At 36.9% G+C, this 23,043-nt stretch overlaps 1 protein-coding gene across 4 annotated transcripts in view; it reads left to right on the top strand.

Annotated features, from left to right (window-relative positions):
• Window positions 1-23,043, top strand: part of LOC138184002 (fibroblast growth factor receptor homolog 1) — a 112,757-nt gene that overhangs the window by 74,788 nt on the left and 14,926 nt on the right. For all 4 annotated transcript variants that reach the window (XM_069121621.1, XM_069121624.1, XM_069121623.1 and 1 more), the window contains one exon: window positions 3,019-3,157. In XM_069121621.1, coding sequence (XP_068977722.1) covers window positions 3,055-3,157 — 103 coding nt within the window. In that variant the 5' untranslated portion in view covers window positions 3,019-3,054. The remainder of the gene's footprint in view (window positions 1-3,018; window positions 3,158-23,043) is intronic.

The raw sequence follows: 23,043 nt of genomic DNA, 5'->3' as shown, positions 1-23,043 counted from the left end.
TATGTATATGTAGAATGTTCAATGTATAGACACAGCTCTTGTATCATTTTATTATATGTATATGTAGAATGTTCAATGTATAGACACAGCTCTTGTATCATTTTATTATATGTATATGTAGAATGTTCAATGTATAGATGCAATCTTTCTACTATTTTATTATCTATAACAATAATCTGTTATATTATTGTTTACTATTTGTTACATGGAATAATCTATGTATAAATTATTCAGTGTAAAAACACAAACCTTCCACGGTAATTTTCCTATACGTACGTGTAAATTATTCGATATACAGACACAACCCTTCTACTGTTTTATATTATAAATATATGAACTATTTCTATAGATGCAGCTTCTATATTATTTTATTATATGTATATGTACATCGTTTAAAGTATAAACACAATCTTTCTACTATTTTATTATCTATAACAATAATCTTATATTATTGTTTACTATATGTTATATATAAAATATTCAGTGTAAAGACATAAATCTTCCACGGTACTTTTATTATACATACGTGTAAGTTATTCGATATACAGACACAACCCTTCTACTGTTTTATTATACGTTTATATTGTAGACTATTCGATGCATAGATGTAGATCTTCTACTATTTTATTATATCTATATAGACTATTCAATGTATAGACACAGCTCTTTTATTATTTCATTATATGTACATGTAGATCGTTCAATGTGTAGACACAATCCTTCTACTGTTTTATTATGTATAAGAATAATCTATTATATTATTGTTTACTATTTGTATAGTATAGAATAATCTATAGACTATAGAAGATCTATATACATATAGTATACAGATCATCTAGTAGATACACATAGTATATAGATCTATATAGATAGTAGAAGATCTATATAGATAGTAGAAGATCTATATACTATATGTATCTACTAGATGATCTATATACTATATGTATCTACTAGATGATCTGTATACTATATGTATATAGATCTTCTATAGTCTATAGATTATTCTATACTATACAAATAGTAAACAATAATATAATAGATTATTATTATACTATATGTATATAGATCTTCTATAGTCTATAGATTATTCTATTCTATTTATACTATAGAATAATTCTATATAATATTTTTAGTCTATTTATACTATAGAATAATCTATATATAAATTATTCAGTCTAAGGACACAACCCTTCTACTGTTTTATTATTATATATATAGAATATTCAATGTATAGACAAAACCCTTCTTTTTTATTATACATACAAATCGTTCAATGTGGGAAGACAATGTACAACCCTTCCACTGTTTCATATATTCTTTTTTGTTCTTTATCTCTATCTTCTATTTCAATTATTTACACGTATAGATCATTCAACGTACAGTCACAATTCTTCCATCGTATTTATTTCATCGTGTGTATAGATGTACGTATAGAACAAGTGAAAATGTAGATGGACGCGGTTGTAAAAAGAGGATCCCGTTTCGTCTGAAATATATTCAGCTACATCGCCTCATCATTTAAAAATTCAATTAAAAATCAAGCTTCTCAGAAACGTAGCTCACGTTCTCTAGAAACCAAGTTCTCTATTACACGTTCCCCCGAGCCTAATCTGAAGAAACTACGAGCAACAGATCCGGCGAGGTTGCGGTCGAAGAGCGAGTTGGTTATGGTGCAACGTGGTTGATCTATGGGGTCGAGTGCAAGGATGCACGCCGGACGTGTTCTGGCGTTCGAAATCCTCTGACACGGCCATGTGTTCCTTTTCTAGCCCGGCGCTGGCGATAGTACAGTCTATTATACTTTATGGGAAAGACACCGTGCATCCCGATAGTACTCCATAAAGCGTCCCGTCGTTTTCGATCGGATTTATGACGATTCGCCACACGCGCCGCTTTGCCAAGAAGGGAAAAAGAATAGAAGAAAGAAAAGAAAACGAAAATGGAAAGACGCGATTCCGTGATGTTACTTTATGGGACCTCTTGTAAACCGGTCCGATGGTTACTTTTAAACACCTCTATTTATTAAAGAACCAGGTTGCCCAACGATTTTTGTCGATCGTTTTCGAAGGATTTGGCGAGTGTGTAGGCGCTACGGTGTTCTTCGTTTTGCTTTTGCTTTTCGTAGTTTTCTTTTCCTCTGCTGTTCGATGCGCAGGTTTCGTCCGCAGGTTTCGTTCTGTTTGGAACAGTGGTTGTTTGTTTGTGCTGGGCATTAGGAGTTTGTAGTTTGATAGCAGCTAATTAATTGCCGGCCATTAGGAGTTTGTTGTTAGATAAGAGGCGCTAGGAATTTGGGCAGAGCTTCAGGAGGTTTGGAGTGGAAATTGTTGGATGTTACGATGCCCACGAAAAGTATTTACGTGTACGCTTAATCCTTGATACAGTGTATCTTTCTTTCGTATCGAACTTTTCTAGGAAAATTATCGACAAATGATACCAACTTTCATATACTTGGACTCAATTATCATGCAAATGCAATATCATGCAAATACTTTTTATAGTATGAAATTGTTGGAAAAGGAGAATTTTCACAATGCAAGTTTAATCGATGGCTATTGAATTCTAAAACTGCTCTGTCGTAAATAATGGAAAGTATGATTTATTTATTGTATTCCTTCCCTATACAGCTATTAAAAAATCCTAATTTCGATTAAAAACGATTTAAAAAAATAGAAATCCTAATTAATACCAGAACTACCAAAATAATCACAACGACTGATTTTGAAATAAAAATTTGATCTTCATAGAAATTTGACGTTCGACACTCGAGACAAACAGTATCGTTTCTATGTATTCGAATGACTTTTCGTCAAACGTATGGAAGGAACTTGTCATGAAATAAGATTTCATTTTTAAGGAAGAAAATATCTTTCTTAGGTTGTAAAACAAGTGAAACTACTCGAAACAACAAGTCGAGTGAAGCTACTCGAAACAACAAATCGAGTGAAACTACTCGAAACGTTCAAAGATTGATGAACAAATGGATCAGCGGATTAACAAATGTGTTTTCTGTTGCAGAAAGTCATCGATGCCGCGCCACTAGATATTCGTATTATGGTCGAAGCAGTCGGGATGGCGATCGTGAAATGTCTTATCGTTGGGATACTCCTGATGTTGGAGATCGATCGAACTACCCAAGGACAGCTGGTTCGACTAGGTGAGAACTTATAATCGCGCTGGCTCGTACACGATTTACCCGTGTAACATGGCACGAGCGGATTTTTCTGATAGCTTTATAAAGATTTTATCTAATATTATACGTTATACTACACTGCCAGACACGTATATCATTTACATGCTATAGTTATTTATATTTACAACGATCCACGATCCTTGTATTATAATATACGACAGAGTGTGTGCTACGAGAACGTCGATTAACGACCTGAACGACCATTAATGGACCATTTAACGACCAACTGTTATTGAAAATTGAAACGAGCCTGTAATTAGTCGATTCAAAATGTGATAAATGAAAAATCATAAAGTAAATACGACAAGCGAGCACGCACGTACTTTATACGTGGTACAACGACCTCGGAAAGAATTTCTATTTCAAGAATAACCCCATAAAGGAAGGGAAAAGCGTTAAAAGCGAAGCACGAAGTGAAAAATTGCTGGAATCACGCGGATAGCGATCGTCGTCGCGATTCCACGCAGGATGAAAGGCGAAAAATGCTAAAAATACACGGAAACCGCCGGAGGATTCGTTTTCGCCGGCGAACGCGATTAAGTGTAACGGTCGAACGTTTACTTTCCTCGTCTCTTCTCGGCTACTAAATTTCTCCGCCTCTTTTCATCCAACTTTCGCACATCTACAAACTCGTAGAAACACGTGAAGAAACCAGAACAACGTCGTTTTTCTACGCTCCCTTGAACCCTTTCCAGACTAATACGACGAGTTTCGAGATAATATTTTCAAAGATCGCTGAATTATTACGATCTTTCCCGACAACACTCAGGCCAATCGGACTGTACGATCGTACGATGAACAGAACCACGTGTTCTATTTAAAAAATTCTCCTTACAAATTCCTTTTTCAGCGAAGTATAACCCATCGTACCACTGCGTGTGAAAGAAAAATCCGTGTTGATAGGAAAGAGACTTTGGATTTGTCAGAGGATGATAAAAATATTCGCGATATTTTCATTTGTAACGAAACAAATGAGAATAGTAGAGTCGTAGGAGGGCGGAAGAAAAAGGAACTTCGAGACACGAGGGCGAAATAGGTGGAACTGGATGGAAGAGGAACGTAAAAGAAAGAAATGGAGGGAAGATCGGAGGGAGGAAGGACTTGGGAAATATTCGAGGATGATGGAAGATGACGGGTCTCGATCGTAAGAAAGTCTATCGTACAGCTTCTTCGCGCCAGAGTATTTTTAATTCCGCTCGTTCGAGCAGGAGGAAGCAATTTTCTCGTCTGGAGCGTCGAAAGAAATGGAAAATCGTATCTTCGTCTTTCGATCTGTCCGCGCACCCTCGAAAAATCAAAAATTAGATTTCTTTAAAAAAAAAAAAAAAGGGTGTACGGATGTATTCTGCCGAAGAAACGGCTGGAAAGAGTTGCCCTGAAAAATTCACCCTAAACACTGGGTACAGTTGTCCCAAACGTTGGACAAAAAGAAAAGAAAAGAAGGAAAAAGACTGGTGAAAGAACAAAGGTTAGCCATTATTGCGAGCTTCTCTTTCAACGAGTGCTCTTCGACTGCTCGTACCTCCGTCATCGGACTTTTTTCGGTCGTTGGAACGCGGTGAAAGAGGTACAGGCCTTAGCCATATGCTACGTGGTGGAATTTTGAGAAATCAACGTGTCGAAACCGAACCCATAAGCGTATGTGACTCTTTGTCCATCTTGAATCCTGGCTCTTTTCCAGTCACGTAATTTCTAGCCCATACCAGGAATTAAGGCTACAGTTTTATTAACGCAGCATTGCCATAGAAAAATGTATTCTCCTTCGAATTTACGTTCTGCTTATGTCTAGCAGATACAACTCGCAAATATTCGCCATTCTCACTGGAAACATGGATCGATCGAATGAGATTTTTCTATCAATTTACGCTATCTTCTGTTTGTGAAATTAAAATAGAAAAGTTAAATAAAAAAAAAAAAAGAAATAAAAGAAAACGTTGTTCGTTCATGAAAGAACGAAGAGCTGATTTGGAGATTGAAAATCGAATGGTTCGAAGGTTCTGACGTTTCAGAGGTTCGGAGGAGTCTGTGACGGCTAGACAGACGATTCATGAGCGAATAGAGTATTTTTAAAACGTAAAAAGGGGATAGAAGGCAGACAAAAATAAAAGACAAAGTCTTTTTTAGAGAGGTTGGCGAGAAATTCCATTTACGAGCTATGGCAAAGTCACGGGGATTTTTCTGCACTTGAAAATATCCTCAACATCGTCTCGTTTTTCTAGACAACTGTTCGATCGATAGAACCAATGGAATATGTTACAATTATCTGAGTTATCCTGGATCCGAAATTTTTTACGAATCGTGAAAGTATAGAGAATTCAATTTCCAGGGATTCTCAAAATTATAAATCATGCGAAATTCTAAATTAATTAATCATATTTATTTCATATACCATCACAGATACAATTTTGAAAATTACAAGCAGAAGGTCATTAACCAAATCTCAACTCGAATCTCCGGTATCATAAAATTATGTTTATTCGTAAACAAACCGTAAATTCTAAGTAACATTAAAAGTAAATAACACGACGAAATCGATCGATTAAATAACGTCTAATCTTGTCGATGATCTTATCGTAACTATGGAGCATATGTATGTAGCGCGTATCTTGATTGATGAGAAATTATACGCAATATCGTTGAGTAAACTTGTGGAAAATAAAAATTCATTTTACTAGATAAGAATCGCTGCAGAAAATTTCACATTTACTTTCGTATTTGTTTAACTCGAATCAGTTTGGGTCTCGTCACTTATCGTCTCGACATTTCGACGAATTATCGTGTCGACGATCGAGATCGAAAGTAAATTTGAATTTTTACACTCAGACCTCCGAATCTGAACGTTTACTTCGATTTCCGATTATGTCCACTTCGTACATTTGAATGTTACAATTTAGAGTTTGAAATTCCACTTGAATCTCTGTATTTCGAGCTTCGTTCTCCATTCTGTCGATCTAAGTTTCTAGGCTACAATTTCTCTGAATTGAAATTCGCATTTTTAATCGAAGATATTCGGACGTCGTCTTATTTAAAACCTACCAATCTCGTTCTATCGGAGATAATAACTTGTCAAGAATATACAAGTGTTAACAAAGACTGCGGAAGATCAAATATAATTCATCAGAAACTTTTTCCCTCGAGTGCTTAGGTTCCTTTGAAATTGAATGATAACGTAAAACTCCTCTGATCTTCTCAATTCTCTTAATCTACTAAAATTCATTTCTATTGTAAAATCTAACTGAATTGAAATGGACAAGTTTGATTAACTATATAAAATTAATATCGAGCATAATGATGGACTAAAAATGAGATGAAACCATTAAATTCACATTAATATGATCGTTGACCAACAGCGCCAGAAATTTAATGTTTATTACAATAATAAATTAAACGTCAAAGAACATGGCGATATAAAAATTTCAGAAATTCCAAAATTCAGTCTAAAATTCGCTTTTGCTCTAAAATCTAACTGAACTAAAATGGACAAGCTTGATCAACTATATAAAATTAATATTAAACATAATGATAACCATTAAATTTACATCAATATGATCGTTGGCCAACAGCGCCAGAAATTTAATGTTTATTACAATAATAAATTAAATAACAAAGAACACGGCGATATAAAAATTTCAGAAATACCAAAATTCAGTCTAAAATTCGCTTTTGCTCTAAAATCTAACTGAATTGAAATGGACAAGTTTGATCAACTATATAAAATTAATATTAAACATAATGATAACCATTAAATTTACATCAATATGATCGTTGGCCAACAGCGCCAGAAATATAATGTTTATTACAATAATAAATTAAATGTCAAAGAACAGGGCGATATAAAAATATCAAAAATTCCAAAATTCAGCTACATGGAACTTAGATAGTAACCCTTAATGAATACGTTTCGTTAGCCTGCGCCTCTATTACCGAATTCCATTAAGGTTTCCACGCAACAATGGAAACGTCAGTTTCTAGGAAGCTGGTCAAAGTCGAATTTCACTGGCCGACCGATGGAAAACACGACAACATCTGGTGAACAGATTCCGATGCGGGTTCTACGCGTCCTATTAAACGCTTTCTCCAAACGGTATTTTACTGGAAGCCGTCGTTTCCTTGGAATTTCCGGCAATTGCACACGTGCGATCGTTAATAAGTAAAGTAATAAGGAGGCGTTGCTTGCTAAAGAACTAACTACCGACTACCTGAGAACCTCCAGTTATTTTATAATATTTCCTACGTGGTAGAAATCTCGAAACGTGCGTACTTGCTTCCGTAGGCTATTTAAAGGAAATATTCACGATCTTTTACTCTTTGATTTACGTAGATTCTTTTTGTATGGTTGCTGTTCATGCAATGATTATCCTCGTATCATGTAAACGACAGCGTTAGAAGTATCAGAATTTTTACAAAACGGTTCCAAAATCATTTAGAAATAGTAAGAAATCTTCCAAAATAGTCGTAAGATCCTTTAAAAATTCTGAATAATCAGAGCCTTCGCAAGTTTCATGCCTTCCATGTTTGCTTTGCCTAAATCAATCTTCCAAAATTCCTTAAAATCACTTCAAAAGTTCTTTGGAGGGTGTTTTGAACACGTCCAACATTTTTCTAAATATTTACAATTCTCTATTCTTCTCACATTTACGTGAATTCTTTTTCTATCGTTGTTCATATACTGGTTATCTATATATCATGCAAGAGCAACATCCGTGCAAACGTCGGCATCCTTTCAAAATAGTTCGAAAATCCCTTGGAAACTGTAAAAAATCAGAACCTTTGCAAGTTCCGTGTTTGCTTCGCCTAAATCAATCATCCAAAATTCTTTAAAAACACTTCGAAACTCGCTTAAAAATTATTTTGCACACGTGCGAAATCTCTTTGAAAACTCTTCCAAATCTCTCTCAGACGTGTCTCCAAATTTCCACCACTCCGTTCCCCATTTTTCTACGTTCGAAGCAATTTGAAATTATTGCAGAAGCCTTGCCTAAAAACGTCGCTAAAAGATTCTTTCTTCAAACTTCAAATTTTTCCCCAAAATCTTGTTTCAAACCCTTTCAAATCTCTTCTACGATCTTCTCCAAATTTCCACCGTTCCAATCTCCGCGATTCTACGTATAAACCAATTTAATATCATTTCAGAAGCGTCTAAAAAGCCTGGGAAAAATTGCTCACGAAAATCTCTGCAAACTTGTAGTTTCTACCGCCAGTCTCTGTCCACCTGGCGTTCATCCCAATGAAATCACGGAAAACGATGTTCCAGCCAGCCGATCCTTCGTCTTTCGATTCGCACAGCCGGATAGAATGGGACTAAATTCGACGTAAACGCGACAACGAGTAGAAAGAGAGAAGAGTAGACGTAACGACGAAGAACGAATAGAAACGGGCGAAATCAGGACGCGACCGGTGAATTTACTTTCCGGCAAGTGAATTTATTGATAACCGGCCGAAACGCTCGCGTTGCAACGATCCATATATATGTGTATTATTATGATTGAGCTCAATTGTCCAATTGGCCGGTCATTGAATGCCATATGCGCGGGCCAGGCTCGGCCCGTTATTAGCGGCCCGTCGTCCACATGGAATAATAATTCTCAACCCGACGTCGGCCGCGTTTCCACGGGCCCGACCAGGGCCGTGTGCCACGTATTCTTCTCGCGCTGCGAAATTGAGAGCCTCTGCCAATCCTTTGTCTATTAAATGTATTCAACAGGGTAATAGCGGCTGACATTACCAATTGGACAATGAAAGAGATGGCAGCGTAGCGCGATTTCTAAAGGGGGATCCGTTCAACGCCAGCGAGGATTTTTCGACAGGAGCCAATCTTCTTGATGACAGAATCCACGTTTGTCTTTCGTTTTAACAGCCACCATCGGTGAAGGATCAATCTCAGAGAAGTTTTGCAAAATGCAACCATATGGATGATACTTGGTCGCTTAGAAATTTCGTTTCACGGAGGTTTGACCTGAGAGAAATTCCGCTCAGAATGATATTGATAATGGAAAGTATAAATTTGTTCGTCGTTCGGAGATCTAGTTTCTACGAAAATTATCAAAATATTGATATCGAATATGAAATTCTGTTGTTTGAAAATGTTCAGTTCTTCGATGTCTACGACGCATCTCCATCTTGCACATTTTCTTATTTGCATGTTGAGAGATTCGGTCTAGAAGAACCCTGGCGTGAAATTACTTTAACTGAGAATATCGTTAAGGTGTCTGTAAGATCCATGTTTCTGTGCATTCCAAGAAGAAAAAGTACCGATCCTCGCGATGGTTTATTTCAGCAGAAATATATCTGAAAAGATTGAACGCTCCTTTACGATGCGAAAAAGGAAAAGGTGATAGTACCCAGTCTCCAGCAACGATTCCACTTACTTCAACGACAATACACGCACGAAATTTATCCTACACAACGAGACAAACGTTGCCGTTCGCATTTAGTTATTTTAGCAAGCACTCGACCAAGGCTTTAATCACTGCCTCCATACTGCATCCAAATATAATCCATAGCAGCCAATGAGCAGACATGCTCAACGCACAACTCGTGGCTGAAGAAGGAGCCAGGCAAAAGCGTACGCAGTGAAAGAAGCATACTTGACCTCGGCCAAAGCCGTTGCAGCTTAATTACGATTGTCTGGCATCGAAGCGGGGCTGCGTACACTCATTAAGATAGCAGCCGGTCTTGAGCAGTGTCCCTTAATCTCTCGAAAGGGATCATCCTTTTTAAGGTATAATTATGCAGCCGGGATAGGCTGTTTCTCTGTCTGTTCGTTTTGTACCTGAAACAGCCCAGTGCACCAGTTGAATCTCTCACCGTCAAACCATCCAACGTTTCTATCTGTCAGGCCGTGCCTATCCTTTTTTTCATTCGAGTATCGTTCTATCCGCGCTGTTGTTTTATATCAAAGAGACAGGAGGAGGCCCCTCGAGACCAGCGTGGAATCTTAATTAGAACGTCCGAGTCGTCTGGAAACAGGACACGAATTCGACTATCTCTTCCAACTAAATAGATGCACCCAGTCTTTCGGGCACTTCTCGATCTAACCTTGCCCCCTCTCCCTTTTCCAAACCCTTTGATAGGGTAGTAAGATGCGACAGGATCGCTACGAAAGGGTTCGATAGAAACATACACCTGTTGTTCTTTCGTGCGTTGATCTTCTTGCTTTCTTTCTTTCTTTCTTTCTTTTTTATTTTCTAGACTTTGCTTGCCACGCATTATGGTAGAGGATGGTCGTTCAAGGTGAAGGATTATTGAGTGAGGAGGAAGAGAGAAGAAGAGAAGGTTCAAAGGGGTGGATTAGGAGAATTTGGAGAGATGGTCTCTGATGATGGAAAAAAAGTAAATTATCGAGAAGCAGAGTCGATTTTAGGAAGATGATATTTGATGGAAATTATGAACCTTAAATTGTCCGCTTTTCCTTGAGAATTAATTAGCACGGTATCTTAAAGCTTCTGTCTCATAACGTGTCAAATTATATTGTACTTCTATATTTTTATGCAGACTAAGAATCTTAAATTGCAGATGCATTGCTTGGAAAAGTTATTGATACAGTATCAGATTAAACAATTTTCCCATATCTACCAACTTTTTAGCCTTTATTTCCCATATTTACCAACTTTTTTGATTAGTTCACTTTCCTCGATTTAGAAATATCTATGTTTCGAAATGTGTCTCATAGACAAAGTTTTCTTTATCGTCTAATCTTTCGTGCTGGCAAATCTATCAAAACGTTTTTATTACTTTGCCCTAATCTACTTAAATCTGAGAGAATTCTGAAGCGCTTATCGACGTTTCCACTTTACTACAGAGTCGTTCGTTAAGACAACAATTAAGAAGATAGGGAAATCAGAGGTGAACCGTGCGAACTAACTCGTTAAGTAGACTTAGAGCTAATGGTAATTGGTCGTCAAGCAAGGGAACCTTGCACAGGGAATACATATGTAAATTATAGGGGTTGGTTGAGGTATTCAGATTGGTGCCACTGATGAAATTGAAATGGAAATGGAAAGCATTCGATGCTTCATTGACCTGAGCACAGTGGTTCGAACGTAGAATATGTAAATTAAATAAAATTGTAAAACGTACTCAATAGAGACGTTATATATATAATACATACAATTTGAGTGAAATTGGAGCAACGTTGATGGTACGTGATATTTCATTGTCGAATAAGAATGGTAAATGGACATTTGAATTTTGAGAAGATCGAAAGTTTTTTATATTCAGATTTACGAGGGCACGAAATTATTTCAGATCAAATATCAAAGATTTCGAACAACAACGAATTGAATTCCTGTTGTAATTCTATACGAGTAATATTTATTTGAAAGAAATTATCGCAGAGGAGATATGATGAAAAAAATAAGAAGATAAAGATAAAATAGAAACGACTCAACCTTTTCCAGACATTATCAACGATTAATTGTTTATTACCCGTGTTTCGCGTGATTCACAAGCGATAATAACACAACTCTCTAGATTATTTAAACGAGAACAATGGTACATGGTAATTAGCCTTGATCGGCGTGAATTTTACGATCTCGTATTATCGACGACGTCGAAACGCAGAAAATATTATTTCGTCAGAGCGATAAACCGTGTTAATATCGTTCGGCGAAGAAAAGCGAGCTCATAAAAGGATTGTACGATCGGTTTCCCCTTGTCAAGAATTAACACGATCTTTATAATCCGCTTGACGCATCAATTAATCCTTCTCGATCTTAAATTTCATCCGAACGTGTAGCTCTTACAGCGTCGAAGCGCAAGAAATTATTTCGTCAGCAGATGTAACTGATCCTATTGTTCCTTTGGATTTCTAAAGTTGACTCGATTGTTACCACACGGTCCATGTTTGCTTTTTGACTTGGAACTAACGCGATATTTTGTTTCTTTAAAAATACGTTGTTGTATGTATCTTCGTTAATCCTCTGTTCTCGATTATCAATCGATACGTCTGAACGAAAGTCGAGAAGGAAAGTATTTTCTTGAAAGTATTTTCTGAATCTTGGAAAATATACATTTCCACACTAAAATCACATACACGTGAAAGGACAAATTTTCCCTCTTTTAAACTGATAAACAATGATGAAAGAATACGAAGAATAAATTCAAGATATAATTATAAATTAGAATAGAATAGAATAGATTAGAATAGAAAAATAAGAATAAAATAATAAAAACAAGAATAAATAAATTCAAGTTGAAATCATACACATTATCGCGTAATTTATGCGGTTCTCACTTTTAAAACCACATATAAAATAATGCAAAAGTCAAATTCAAAATATCACATAGAAATGAAACAAGAAGACAAAAATAGTTGAAACAAAGTACACGAAAAGAACTTTGAAAACATCCCTGTCTCTGTGTCAAAATTTAATAATGATAATTAACCAATTAACTAACTCCAGAAACTTTTACCTCTACGTACAAATAGATCTTCCCTTGCACGATTCCCAGAAGCTAATTTCTCGTCGCACACCCCAATATCAATTTCCACCCTCCTTCAATTTCAACCTCGAAAGGGATAAATTCTTCGAGTTTATCGACTCGTGTAACGTTCTAGTGGCCAGATTAATTCGTCTTCGGTCGTCCTAATTTTTCACCTCGACTCGAGCAACAAAGAGCTCGTACAAAAGGGGGTAACAGAGAATTAGATGGCTCGCCGTGGTTTCGGATTACGGCGATCCCACGCGGTTAGATCATATCTCAATCGTCTTAATCCGACGATCTGACCCAGAGAAGGCTCTTTTTCGCGTTCCACTAGCCGATGTACCAACCGGATTAAGTGTACGGTATTAATTCTACAAAGCGGGAACACGATACTCTTTCTTGAACTCTTTTCGTGCCTCCCCGCCGCCTTTTTTCTCGCAGAACCAGTGGATCGATCGTCGAGCTTCTGCGTCGTTTCCGACCAAATCACTTTCGTCGTTTCGGCAGCAACGCGTTAAGATGACGCGTTAATTGGTTTAGCAATTAACGAAATTGTGAATTAGTCGCAGAGAGAAAGAATTTAGAAGATTTACTTGAGAACAAGTTTCACCGTTTGTCATTTGCATCTTTTGGTCTTGAAACTGTTTACGCACGAGATTGCAAGCATCTTCCATCTCATCGCGTCGATGGTATAGATCTGTGTTCGTCCTTTCATCACGAAATTCAAAAACGAAATATCATCGCGATATGTATTAGGTAAAGAAAGAATCTTTCGTAACTGATAGCAGGCAAGTCAGCGTTTCAAATAATTCTCAGCTCTCTGCTAATGATTCTCGTTATGTTACGCGATCTACCTTTAGCTTATTTCTATCGAAATCCAATAAATCCTCTGCCCTGACAGGCCTGCTACCATTTTAAGCGATGTAATTACCTTTCAGATATAAATCTTTGCGATTCAATCCGCCGCTTTTCTCGATACCAATAAACCAGCTACTGAGAAGCGCCTCAGTTGAATGCAGCAGCTTCTAAAGAACGAGGAGTCTGAGATAAGCGAGAACAGCTTCTGCCTGGAAGGTGGCAAAGGGGCGTGCAATTAAAGCAACATAAATCACTAAGCTGTCCTCTAGCTAGCCCTACGATAGTTATATCTCGTTATAGCTCGACTCCTGGCTATTTTCGAAGCAAATCGCTTTCAAACACGTTCCTTTTGCCACACGTTTAAGAGATGATCTTCAAACTTGATTTTACGTTCGGTTAGAGTATTTGTGTTTAGTGATCATTGATTTATTTGGAAATTATCCAGATAAGAAGAACGTCAAACGTGGCACAGAATATATACTGGCATTTATATGTAGCAAGTTCTTATATAATTTGTTTCTTTGTCGACGCTAGAACGCTTGGCAAGTGGTCGAATTTTGCGTTCAAAATTCCAGTTACTTCTCCTTACACCGTTGTTGAGATTAGCCGTGTCGAGCGGATTACAAAATATCAACTTTTGTTTTATTCGAAAAGATTTTTTTCTTTTTTTTTAATAGAACCTAACAGAAATAAATAACGAGGTGTATTCTGGATAAAAGTAAAATAAGCAGATAGTATAAGAATAATAATAATAATAATAATAATAACCTAGAATAATTCCGTAATTAATAACATTAGAAAATTATTATTTTTCGATGGAATAGCTTTTCTTAAAAGATCGAATAACGTTCCAATGAAAATTTATTATTATATATTTATTATCAGAGAATTATTCTTCTTTAAAACATTGAGTTATCTTCCCAAAGAATCCAATTGTCTTCTTCCAAATAATTCACTCCAAGTCCTACAAATTTAAGCTAACGTCCTCACTGCACATCTTTAAATAATCTCTAAATTCCCAAGAAATCCAACCATTGTTCCTTCGAGAATTTTTCTAATTACAGCTATTTCCAAAAGATCAAATTTCCTTCGGAACCGAATTAATTATTTTTTTTTTTTTTTATTAAAATTTACAATCAATTCTCACATTGAGAACTTTCAGTAATTTTTTCCGGCGTGGCGCAGTGACATGGCTAATTATTTATAATAAGTTAATACTTATTATAGATAATAATTAATTTGCCGAGAAATCGTCGCAAGTAAATGCCACGACAAAAGTCCTACCATTTCGTAGGCGAATAATTTTGTAACTTGGCGTATTTCGAGACAAGGTGTGTTGTTCACTTTGGTGCGAACGAACTCAACCAAAATCGTAAAACCGAAGAATCATCTATGTATATACTTCGTCAGGATCCCCCTGAAACTGACGAAGTAACGAAACGAAATCGATTCGTTGCCCATCGCTTGTTGATGTTTGTGAGCCAGATGAAAGAACGTGGTTGCACGAGAACTTCTGAATATTTTTGGAGTGCTGTTTACGCGGTTGGATACGCGTTTCGTGGTAACTGCCGTGTCCCTGAACGTTATTTCCAAGTGGTTGCTTTCTAGAATACGCTTTTCATCTCTGACTCGTTTCAAAATTTTATCGATATTACACATGGAAAGATTTTATCAATGGACCGTAAGAAACGTCACCAGCAGCTGCTATCGTCGATTCCCATTTCAGAATTTCCATTCGAAAGGCAAATTTATCATTTTAAGAAAATTCTTCATCCTTAGTAGCAGTAGACAATTTTATGCAATTTCATCGCCGATCTTCGACTGACGTTTCAATCGATTGCTCTGTCAACGAAACAAACAACCGCGGAGAAAGAAAAATATTACAGTGACTGAGGTTGCAACAGTTCCAAACGCGGAAGAATCGCAAAGGAAAACTGCGCGAAGTTCCCTCGGGAGTCGCGCTCCGTGCAGCCTCAAATGGAGAAGATTCTCTTCGAACAGTTCCGCCGTACTTGGCATTGCTTCGTTTTTCCATCTTTCTGTCTCGTGTATATTTTTTTTATCGTCCCGACAAGACACGGGCAACCGTCCTACAACATACGACGGTTCATTCGTTCCGCGTTATGTCGAAAGCGTGTTAAGGGAAATCGAAACGGCGTGACGAAGACAATCGTTGCTTGGCATCGACAGCGGCGCTACTCGCAACGCGTAAATTTTACACGAGTTTTCTGACATTTAGATTTTCAATAACATTTTAGATTTTGCCGTAGATCGAAGACGAGATTTTATTTCGATACGGTTGACGCTGTATACTCGTCGCGTAAGATAAAAAATCAGGTGCATTTATGGGAAGTTTAAATATAGGAAAACGCAGAGAATTCGCATAGTGCGCAAAAATATGGGCCGTTTATTTTGAAAGTGGTGTAAGTCTATTTTCCTTCGTTTTGAAATATTGAAGTGTTTGCGCTTCCATCGATTGAAAAATCCTGATAAACATTTACTCGGTTTGTCCGCGTCTCTATGTGTTCAAGCATAGATGTAAATTCGTTATACAAATAGCTTGCTTGAGAATTAAGTACATGAATATCATTTTTCAGGGACATGAATGGATTTATGACACTTTTAATCTTTTTTATAAACTTGACAATTTTTGTATACCGATTTATACCACGTCTAACACAAATTGTACAATTCGTTAAATTTGTATCGTTCAACGTTTCTGTTTTATATTATTTTAGGTGTACACTTTTGTTCACGAATATCTATATGAAATTAATATCCATTTGAAAATGAATGTAATAAAATTAAGTAAATTATAATTATCGTGATGTTATTACGTTAAACTGTAGCAAACATACCTGTGTCAGATTCTAATGTTAATACGAGATTATTCATTGAGAAAAGAAAAACCAAGATAACGCCAATGTACTTCCTTTGATCTTGGGTTTGCACTTTCATGCGACCCGGTATAAGTGTGAAATTATTGTTAATTTAATAATGCTTTGAGCGTAACAATAATTACGTTTAATTACAACAATTTACTTGAATCACGCCAGCAGCAATGTAACAAATGTAATAATAATTTCCCAGTATATTAGCGCGTTTAAAACAACTTGTTCCCATTCGTACGTGCAATATTATGTCAGATACAGAGTGTTAGATTATATTCGCTATCATTTGTGTTTGATTATTGGTGCCTCGACTGTTTGGACAGGCTACAGATTACAGGAAATGGACTTGCACCACTTTCAAAGCAAATGATCCTGCAATTTCATTTATTAACGAAATTTCAATCGATTACAACGAACGAACGATCTTAAGATGCAAATTATAAATTGTTCATAAACAAAAGACGTTCACCTCGCAGTGTAAATGTTTTCAAAACAATTAATTTTCGAAATAAAAAAATCACCTCGTCAGAGTCTCGTTCCACTCTGTTGGTGAAAATGTAAATTTCTTTTTTCTTTTTCTTTCTCGCGGACACCTACAGTCCGCTAATTGTATCGTATTTTCTTCAGGAACGCGTTAATTATCGACGAATTCGAACTGGCTAGCGCCGATAGAAAATCGGCGGGAAGCACGAAGAAGGGCGGCCCGTTTCAAAAATAGACGCGTGTCTGGTAAACGCGCACAGATTTTGTTTCCACGTTGCTGTTGCATGTTGGCTCACGTGCACGCGCGTTTCCGCCAGCGTGGTGCCGCCGTTTCACGATATATTTGAGGAGATTTAACGCGCCAACTCTAGGCTCCAGCCTATCCACGGAATCCAAGTCGACCGTTCGTCACATCCCGTCGATTTACAATTATCTCGATATAGGGAAAACACACGGTAAATTACTTTCGTCATGAAAGTTCCACTGACTCGCGAAAAGAACGACTTTAAGAGCGAAATATATATTTGTGAATTTAATAACGCCAGGGTCAGAGCGATATTTATAAATCGCTGGATTTTATATGGACTGGGAATGAATAGGGAACATGCCTGTTCATTGATCTTTAATTAATGTTTAAGAAAATGTGTAACCACGCAGCCGTGTTTCCAGCTATCGTTTATTGACTTTTAATTAACGTTTAGGAAAGTGCGTAGCCACGCAGCTATATTTTTAACTATCGTTCATTGATTTTTAATTGACATTCAGAAAATAGCGTAACCATGCAGCTATATTTCTGGCTGTCGTTTATCGGCTTTTGATTAACATTTAAGAAAACATGCAGCCACGCAGCTATATCTGTAGCTATCGTTCATTGACTTTTAATTAATGCTTAGGAAAATGTGCAACCGTGCAGCCACATTCGTAGCTATCGTTCATTGATTTTTAATTAACATTTAGGAAACAGTGTAACCATGCAGCTATATTTCCAGCTGTCGTTTATTGGCTTTCGATTAACATCCAAGAAAACATGCAGCCACGCAGCTACATCTGTAGCTATCGTTCGTTGATTTTTAATTAATATTTAGGAAAATGTGCAGCCACATTTGTAGCTATCGTTGCGGAGTAACAATCATATCGACGGTGAGAGTATAATATATTTTTGCGAGCATTGACTCACCAGAAAATGATGGAATCGTGGAACGCGGCTAAAGTAGATCGAAATACACGTAGATTTTCTGCGCTCAGGCTACGCTGAAACCGTTTGCGGAGCACGTGTATCTGGAACATTGAAACAGTTCGTTAAATTAGTTGAGAAGCAGTCGAGGTGAACTTGTTTTTTAAAGGTGAGCCGCGCAGTCAGAAATAGCTTGGTCGTGTAAATAAGAAGAAGAGTTGTTTTCAGTTCATTAAAATAGTTTTAAGAGTATATTGACCGAGGGCCGGCTGTAACGAAATGCTATGCCGATTCTAAACAGACGCTAGTGTGTCTGGAAATTGTAAGCTATGGTGTAAACCATCGATTTTGATTGTTGCTTTTACGGTGTTCGGTCAAGCGCTCTCTAGGATCTTCGTGGATTAGTTTCATACAGAATTCACTCCGAGATTAAGAACCAAATTTCCAACGTGGCGGTACATTTATTGATAAGTATGCGTCTTTCAAACTTTTATTTTTGAACATCAAAAGACATTGCAATTCTTCTTTGACAATTTGAGTGATTTCTGGTAACATACATATGTGTATATTAATATGTTTGTACGTAGAGACTTGTCATTACTTTACACTCCTTCAGTGTACTTCTCATTTATAATTTATTCAATACAAGTTTCGTACTCACAGTCGCCAACAATTGCAAGGCGAAAGACACGAGTCTTAATGGGCCATAGATCATCGACAAGACCATCCAATTTTAGAACCAAATTTCCAATGTATCGATACATTTATTGATAAGTATGCGTCTTCCAAATTTTATTTTTGAATATCAACAGACATTGCAATTCTTCTTTGACAATTTGAGTGATTTTTGGTAACATACATATGTATACAGGGTAGTTGGTAACTGGTGGTACAAGCGGAAAGGGGGTGATTCTACGCGAAAAAAGAAGTCGAAAATATAGAATAAAAATTTTTCGTTTGAGGCTTTGTTTTCGAGAAAATCGACTTTGAATTTTCGCTCGGTGCGCGTGCACTTTATCACGTCTCGTTATAACGGATCTCACTGTAGATCGTTGTCTCGATAGAAAAATTAAAAAAAAAAAAAAAGATTAAAAAAGAAAATTTTTATTCTATATTTTCGACTTCTTTTTTCGCGTAGAATCACCCCCTTTCCGCTTGTACCACCACTTACCAACCACCCTGTATATTAATATGTTTGTACGTAGAGACTTGTCATTACTTTACACTCTTTCAGTGTACTTCTCATTTATAATTTATTCAATACAAGTTTCGTAGTCAGAGTCGCCAACAATTGCAAGGCGAAAGACACGAGTCTTAATGGGCCATAGATCGTCGACAACAATAAGTACGTCTACTAAATCGGTATAATTTCATGTTTGAAAATATTTTAACAGCCGTTCGCTGCCGCCGTTGACCACGCGAAAACTTTGGAATTAATTTACGAGCGGCGCGTGCTATTCACGATGAAGCACGAGCCAACAACCATAAGAGTTCCATAGCATCGAACGCAGCGAAAGGTGTGCAAAGAAGGCTTTTTCAGACGATCCGTAGATTTATTGGACGGAATTAATGCTCCGTGCGATCGTTACATGGTTCAACGTTGTCGAAACGGTCTCGCGGCCGATAATAATTATTTCCATTGATTCCGCGCGAAATGTCGCTGGCTAATTTAGTGGAACGAACTGAGAACGTTCTATATAGAGATTGAAACCGACAGTCGTAAATTACACGAGTAGCCCAGGTAACAGCGCTACGTTGCTTCCGGCGGGAATCGAGTTCTCGCTGCCTCGATCGAAAAAATCTTGTTCTCTTTTTTAATTTCGTTGCCTGCGCAGATCACGTGGTTTATTAAGCGTGAAATTCGTGCAAGTCCGCGACGGTAGCGTTAAAGGTAATTACATATTTCTTTCGGCGTTGCTTTCTCGCTTTCGTTACGCTCTTGCAACATTCCTATCGCAATCTTGGTTTAGAAATTTGGTAAGCAAACGAATCGTTAAACGCGTCTAAATTGCTAAACATATAATTTCTTTGATTACGAGAAAGCTTTTGTAATCGAAGGATGCTCGTAGAAAATACTGTATATGGCAAAACTGGAGAATTTTGATTCTCTTTATTGTTGAGGAAAATATTAGGTTGGTATGATCACTAGTTCCTACATGCAAAGTTGGTACGACTTCTAACGATGCTCTTTTGTTTTTGGCGTCCGCCATTTGTTAATTATCTGAGTTCATATGGCTGTACATGGTGGTGAAATACAGAATATAAAAACTGAATCTCTGTGAATCAATTAAATATCGAACTCCGAAACCTATTTAATAACATTTATCGGAAGATAATCGAAGTAGCAGTAAGAATATTGTGGTACAGAGTTTAAGTGCCACTGACAGATATTAAGTGCGATGGATAGAATGAAAAGTCGATAGAAACGAATTGATTTCAAGTAGTTGAACTTTAGTTCTTACGAATATAGTCATAATATAATTTACGAGACAATTAATTTTTAACAGAAATACTATGAAACGGTATTACAAGACAGGAGATCTATAAATTATTTTGTATTATTATTTAATTTGTATTTTAGAATTTGTCCAGCTGAACATTTGGTAAATTTGTCTAACTTAATTACTAAATAACATGTGGATGGCTACTCCCAGTGGGATACCATCTTCGAGTTTCACTATTTTATTTCTTTAGTGAGGTCAGTGGGGTGTTTTCTTCTTAGTTTTCTTTCTGTGAGAGTTTTGCTCGTTTCAGCAGCCAGCTGGTTTCGATGTTCTTTCCTTGATCTATAAATGAAGAAATTTTCTAGTCGAAATGTTGGAAATCTGAGTGACGAGTTAACTCGTTTTAACCGAAAATAATAGGTGATATTTTAAGCAATGCTTTGGTAGGAAATTATAATTTGGGATTAAATTGTATATTGCTTCTTCACTGTAGAAATCCTTTGACGACGAGGGTAAAGGGGAAAATGGAAGAAAAGTCGGGCCACCGCATAATGGCACCGTAAAAGGGTGCACGTCTCACCCCAGACACGAATAAATAAACGTGGAAGCTCGCTCGCGTGGACAAACGAGGGATATTTAGGTCCCTGCCATTTAACTAAATGACTAGTGCTCCCCAAACGAAATCACTATGATTTCTCACGTCCTATTCTAGCTATGTAGATCATACACGCGATCAATCATCGAATTTGCTGCCTACTATGCAATTGTTAATTCCGACGTCGAGCAAGAATTATTGTGGATTATCTTGAAAATTGAAGAGACTGACGGGATGAAATATCATTACGCAGAACGATATTTATCCGGTGAAATATAAAATGCAAAATAGAATTCGAACAGACTAATCGATTTTAAAAAAATATTCCACTCGAATTCCTATTCTGTGGTTTTAATTTCCTCGTCAAGACAATTCATCGTATAAGACGTAGAATAAAATTATATCGGGATACAATTGATTTTAAAAATAGCTAATGTCCATTTGCATTTTGTACATTTAAATTTGCGAAGATAAGTATCGTAAAGACTATTTTTAGAAGATTGGCAACCAGAATATATTTAATTTGAATTTGGCCATTGAAATATTGTTAATGGTAAGTACTGGATAACCTAAAAAATCGTCGAATTAAGATTTGACGAAGCTGGTGAATTTTATTTTATTTTATTAGGAAATTCCTTACTACCTGCATATTTTATTTTGTGTTTAATATCAAGAATGATCTTCCCAGCATAAAATACAAAACACAAATCAGAGTTGAACGATTTAATTTCAAACGCAACTTCAAACTATTGTGACCGCGTATGACACAGCGATGTCAGTCAAAGGATTAAAGAAAATGGAGGATCGAGTCGCTCGCCAGAAATTGTTTACAACGATTCTCGTATTCGCGGATGGCCTTTCGTCCGAGTAAACCCGCCAGAAGCAGCGAGCTTTGACGAAAATGTAAAGAAGGAAGGAGAGGATCGAGAGAAAAGACAAAGAAGCCTCTCGGAATGTTTGTAGCTATTCGTGGCGCCTGGAACGAAACAGATGGCTGCGTGCGTGATGTCATACGCAGAAATCGAACTCCGTTCCACCAGTCAATAATCGATATTTTCTATTTCTCACACTTCCGAAAATCTTCTCATCGATTTTTCTAACAATTTTGATATCTCATTTATTACTATACGCTGTATTACAAAAATTATCTGAAATAAAAATAACGTTTAGTAATAAGAATTTTCATTATATTGTTAAGCAAAGAAGATAAGATATAGAGGATTTTTTAATTCTCAGGATTTTAAACAACTTCTCTTAAACACGCGTGACTAATATAATTTTATTGCCAAGACGAAACAATGAAATTTTCAGCGCGTATACAAACCAGCGTGAACCTTCAAAATATATCGTTTAAATTCTTTTTACGGATCCAGATAAAAAAAGATATAAAAAATGATCTTTGCGATTCCGACCAATCGCAACGTTTTCAAAATTTCTTTTACGCTTCGCCTGCTAAAATAATCCTTCGAACTTGTCAAGAAAGAAGCTCGAGTTGCTGCGTTCGATTTGAAGAAAAAAGCAAAAGAAGGTTCTTCTCTTTTGAACATTAAACTCAACGTCAGAGTCTCAATGGCAGTGACTGCGTATTGAACGTTATTTCCAGATTTAATAGGAGAACCGAAAGAAAGAGAAGAAAATACGAGAATCAACGGTCCCCGCAACGAAGCAATTTCCAGACGCAGAAACAGAGAAAAATAAAGGGAAGATCCTATTTCCATTGGAAATACGGGAAGATTTCAATGCGCAAACCGGAACTATCCGAATATCCGAAGATAAAATAAAACGCTCGCTTGGACATTGAGAAGCAGCGAACAAGCTACGTAAGTAACGAGTCGTCTGTTTGCTCGTGTCGTGTCTCCTCGGTCAAACAATCGGAGAACGTCCACGAGGCATCAAGTACAGCACGTGAGGACGCGTGTCCGAAAAAAGAAGCGGGAACGGAACTCGCAAAGACAATAAACTCGACGAACTTCCGTCGA

This window comes from Bombus flavifrons, chromosome 10 (assembly GCF_040668555.2).
Source record: "Bombus flavifrons isolate JBK064 chromosome 10, iyBomFlav1_principal, whole genome shotgun sequence".
Taxonomy (NCBI): domain Eukaryota; kingdom Metazoa; phylum Arthropoda; class Insecta; order Hymenoptera; family Apidae; genus Bombus; species Bombus flavifrons.
The sequence above is the reverse complement of the archived record's forward strand: the minus strand, read 5'-3'. Positions and strand labels throughout refer to the sequence as shown.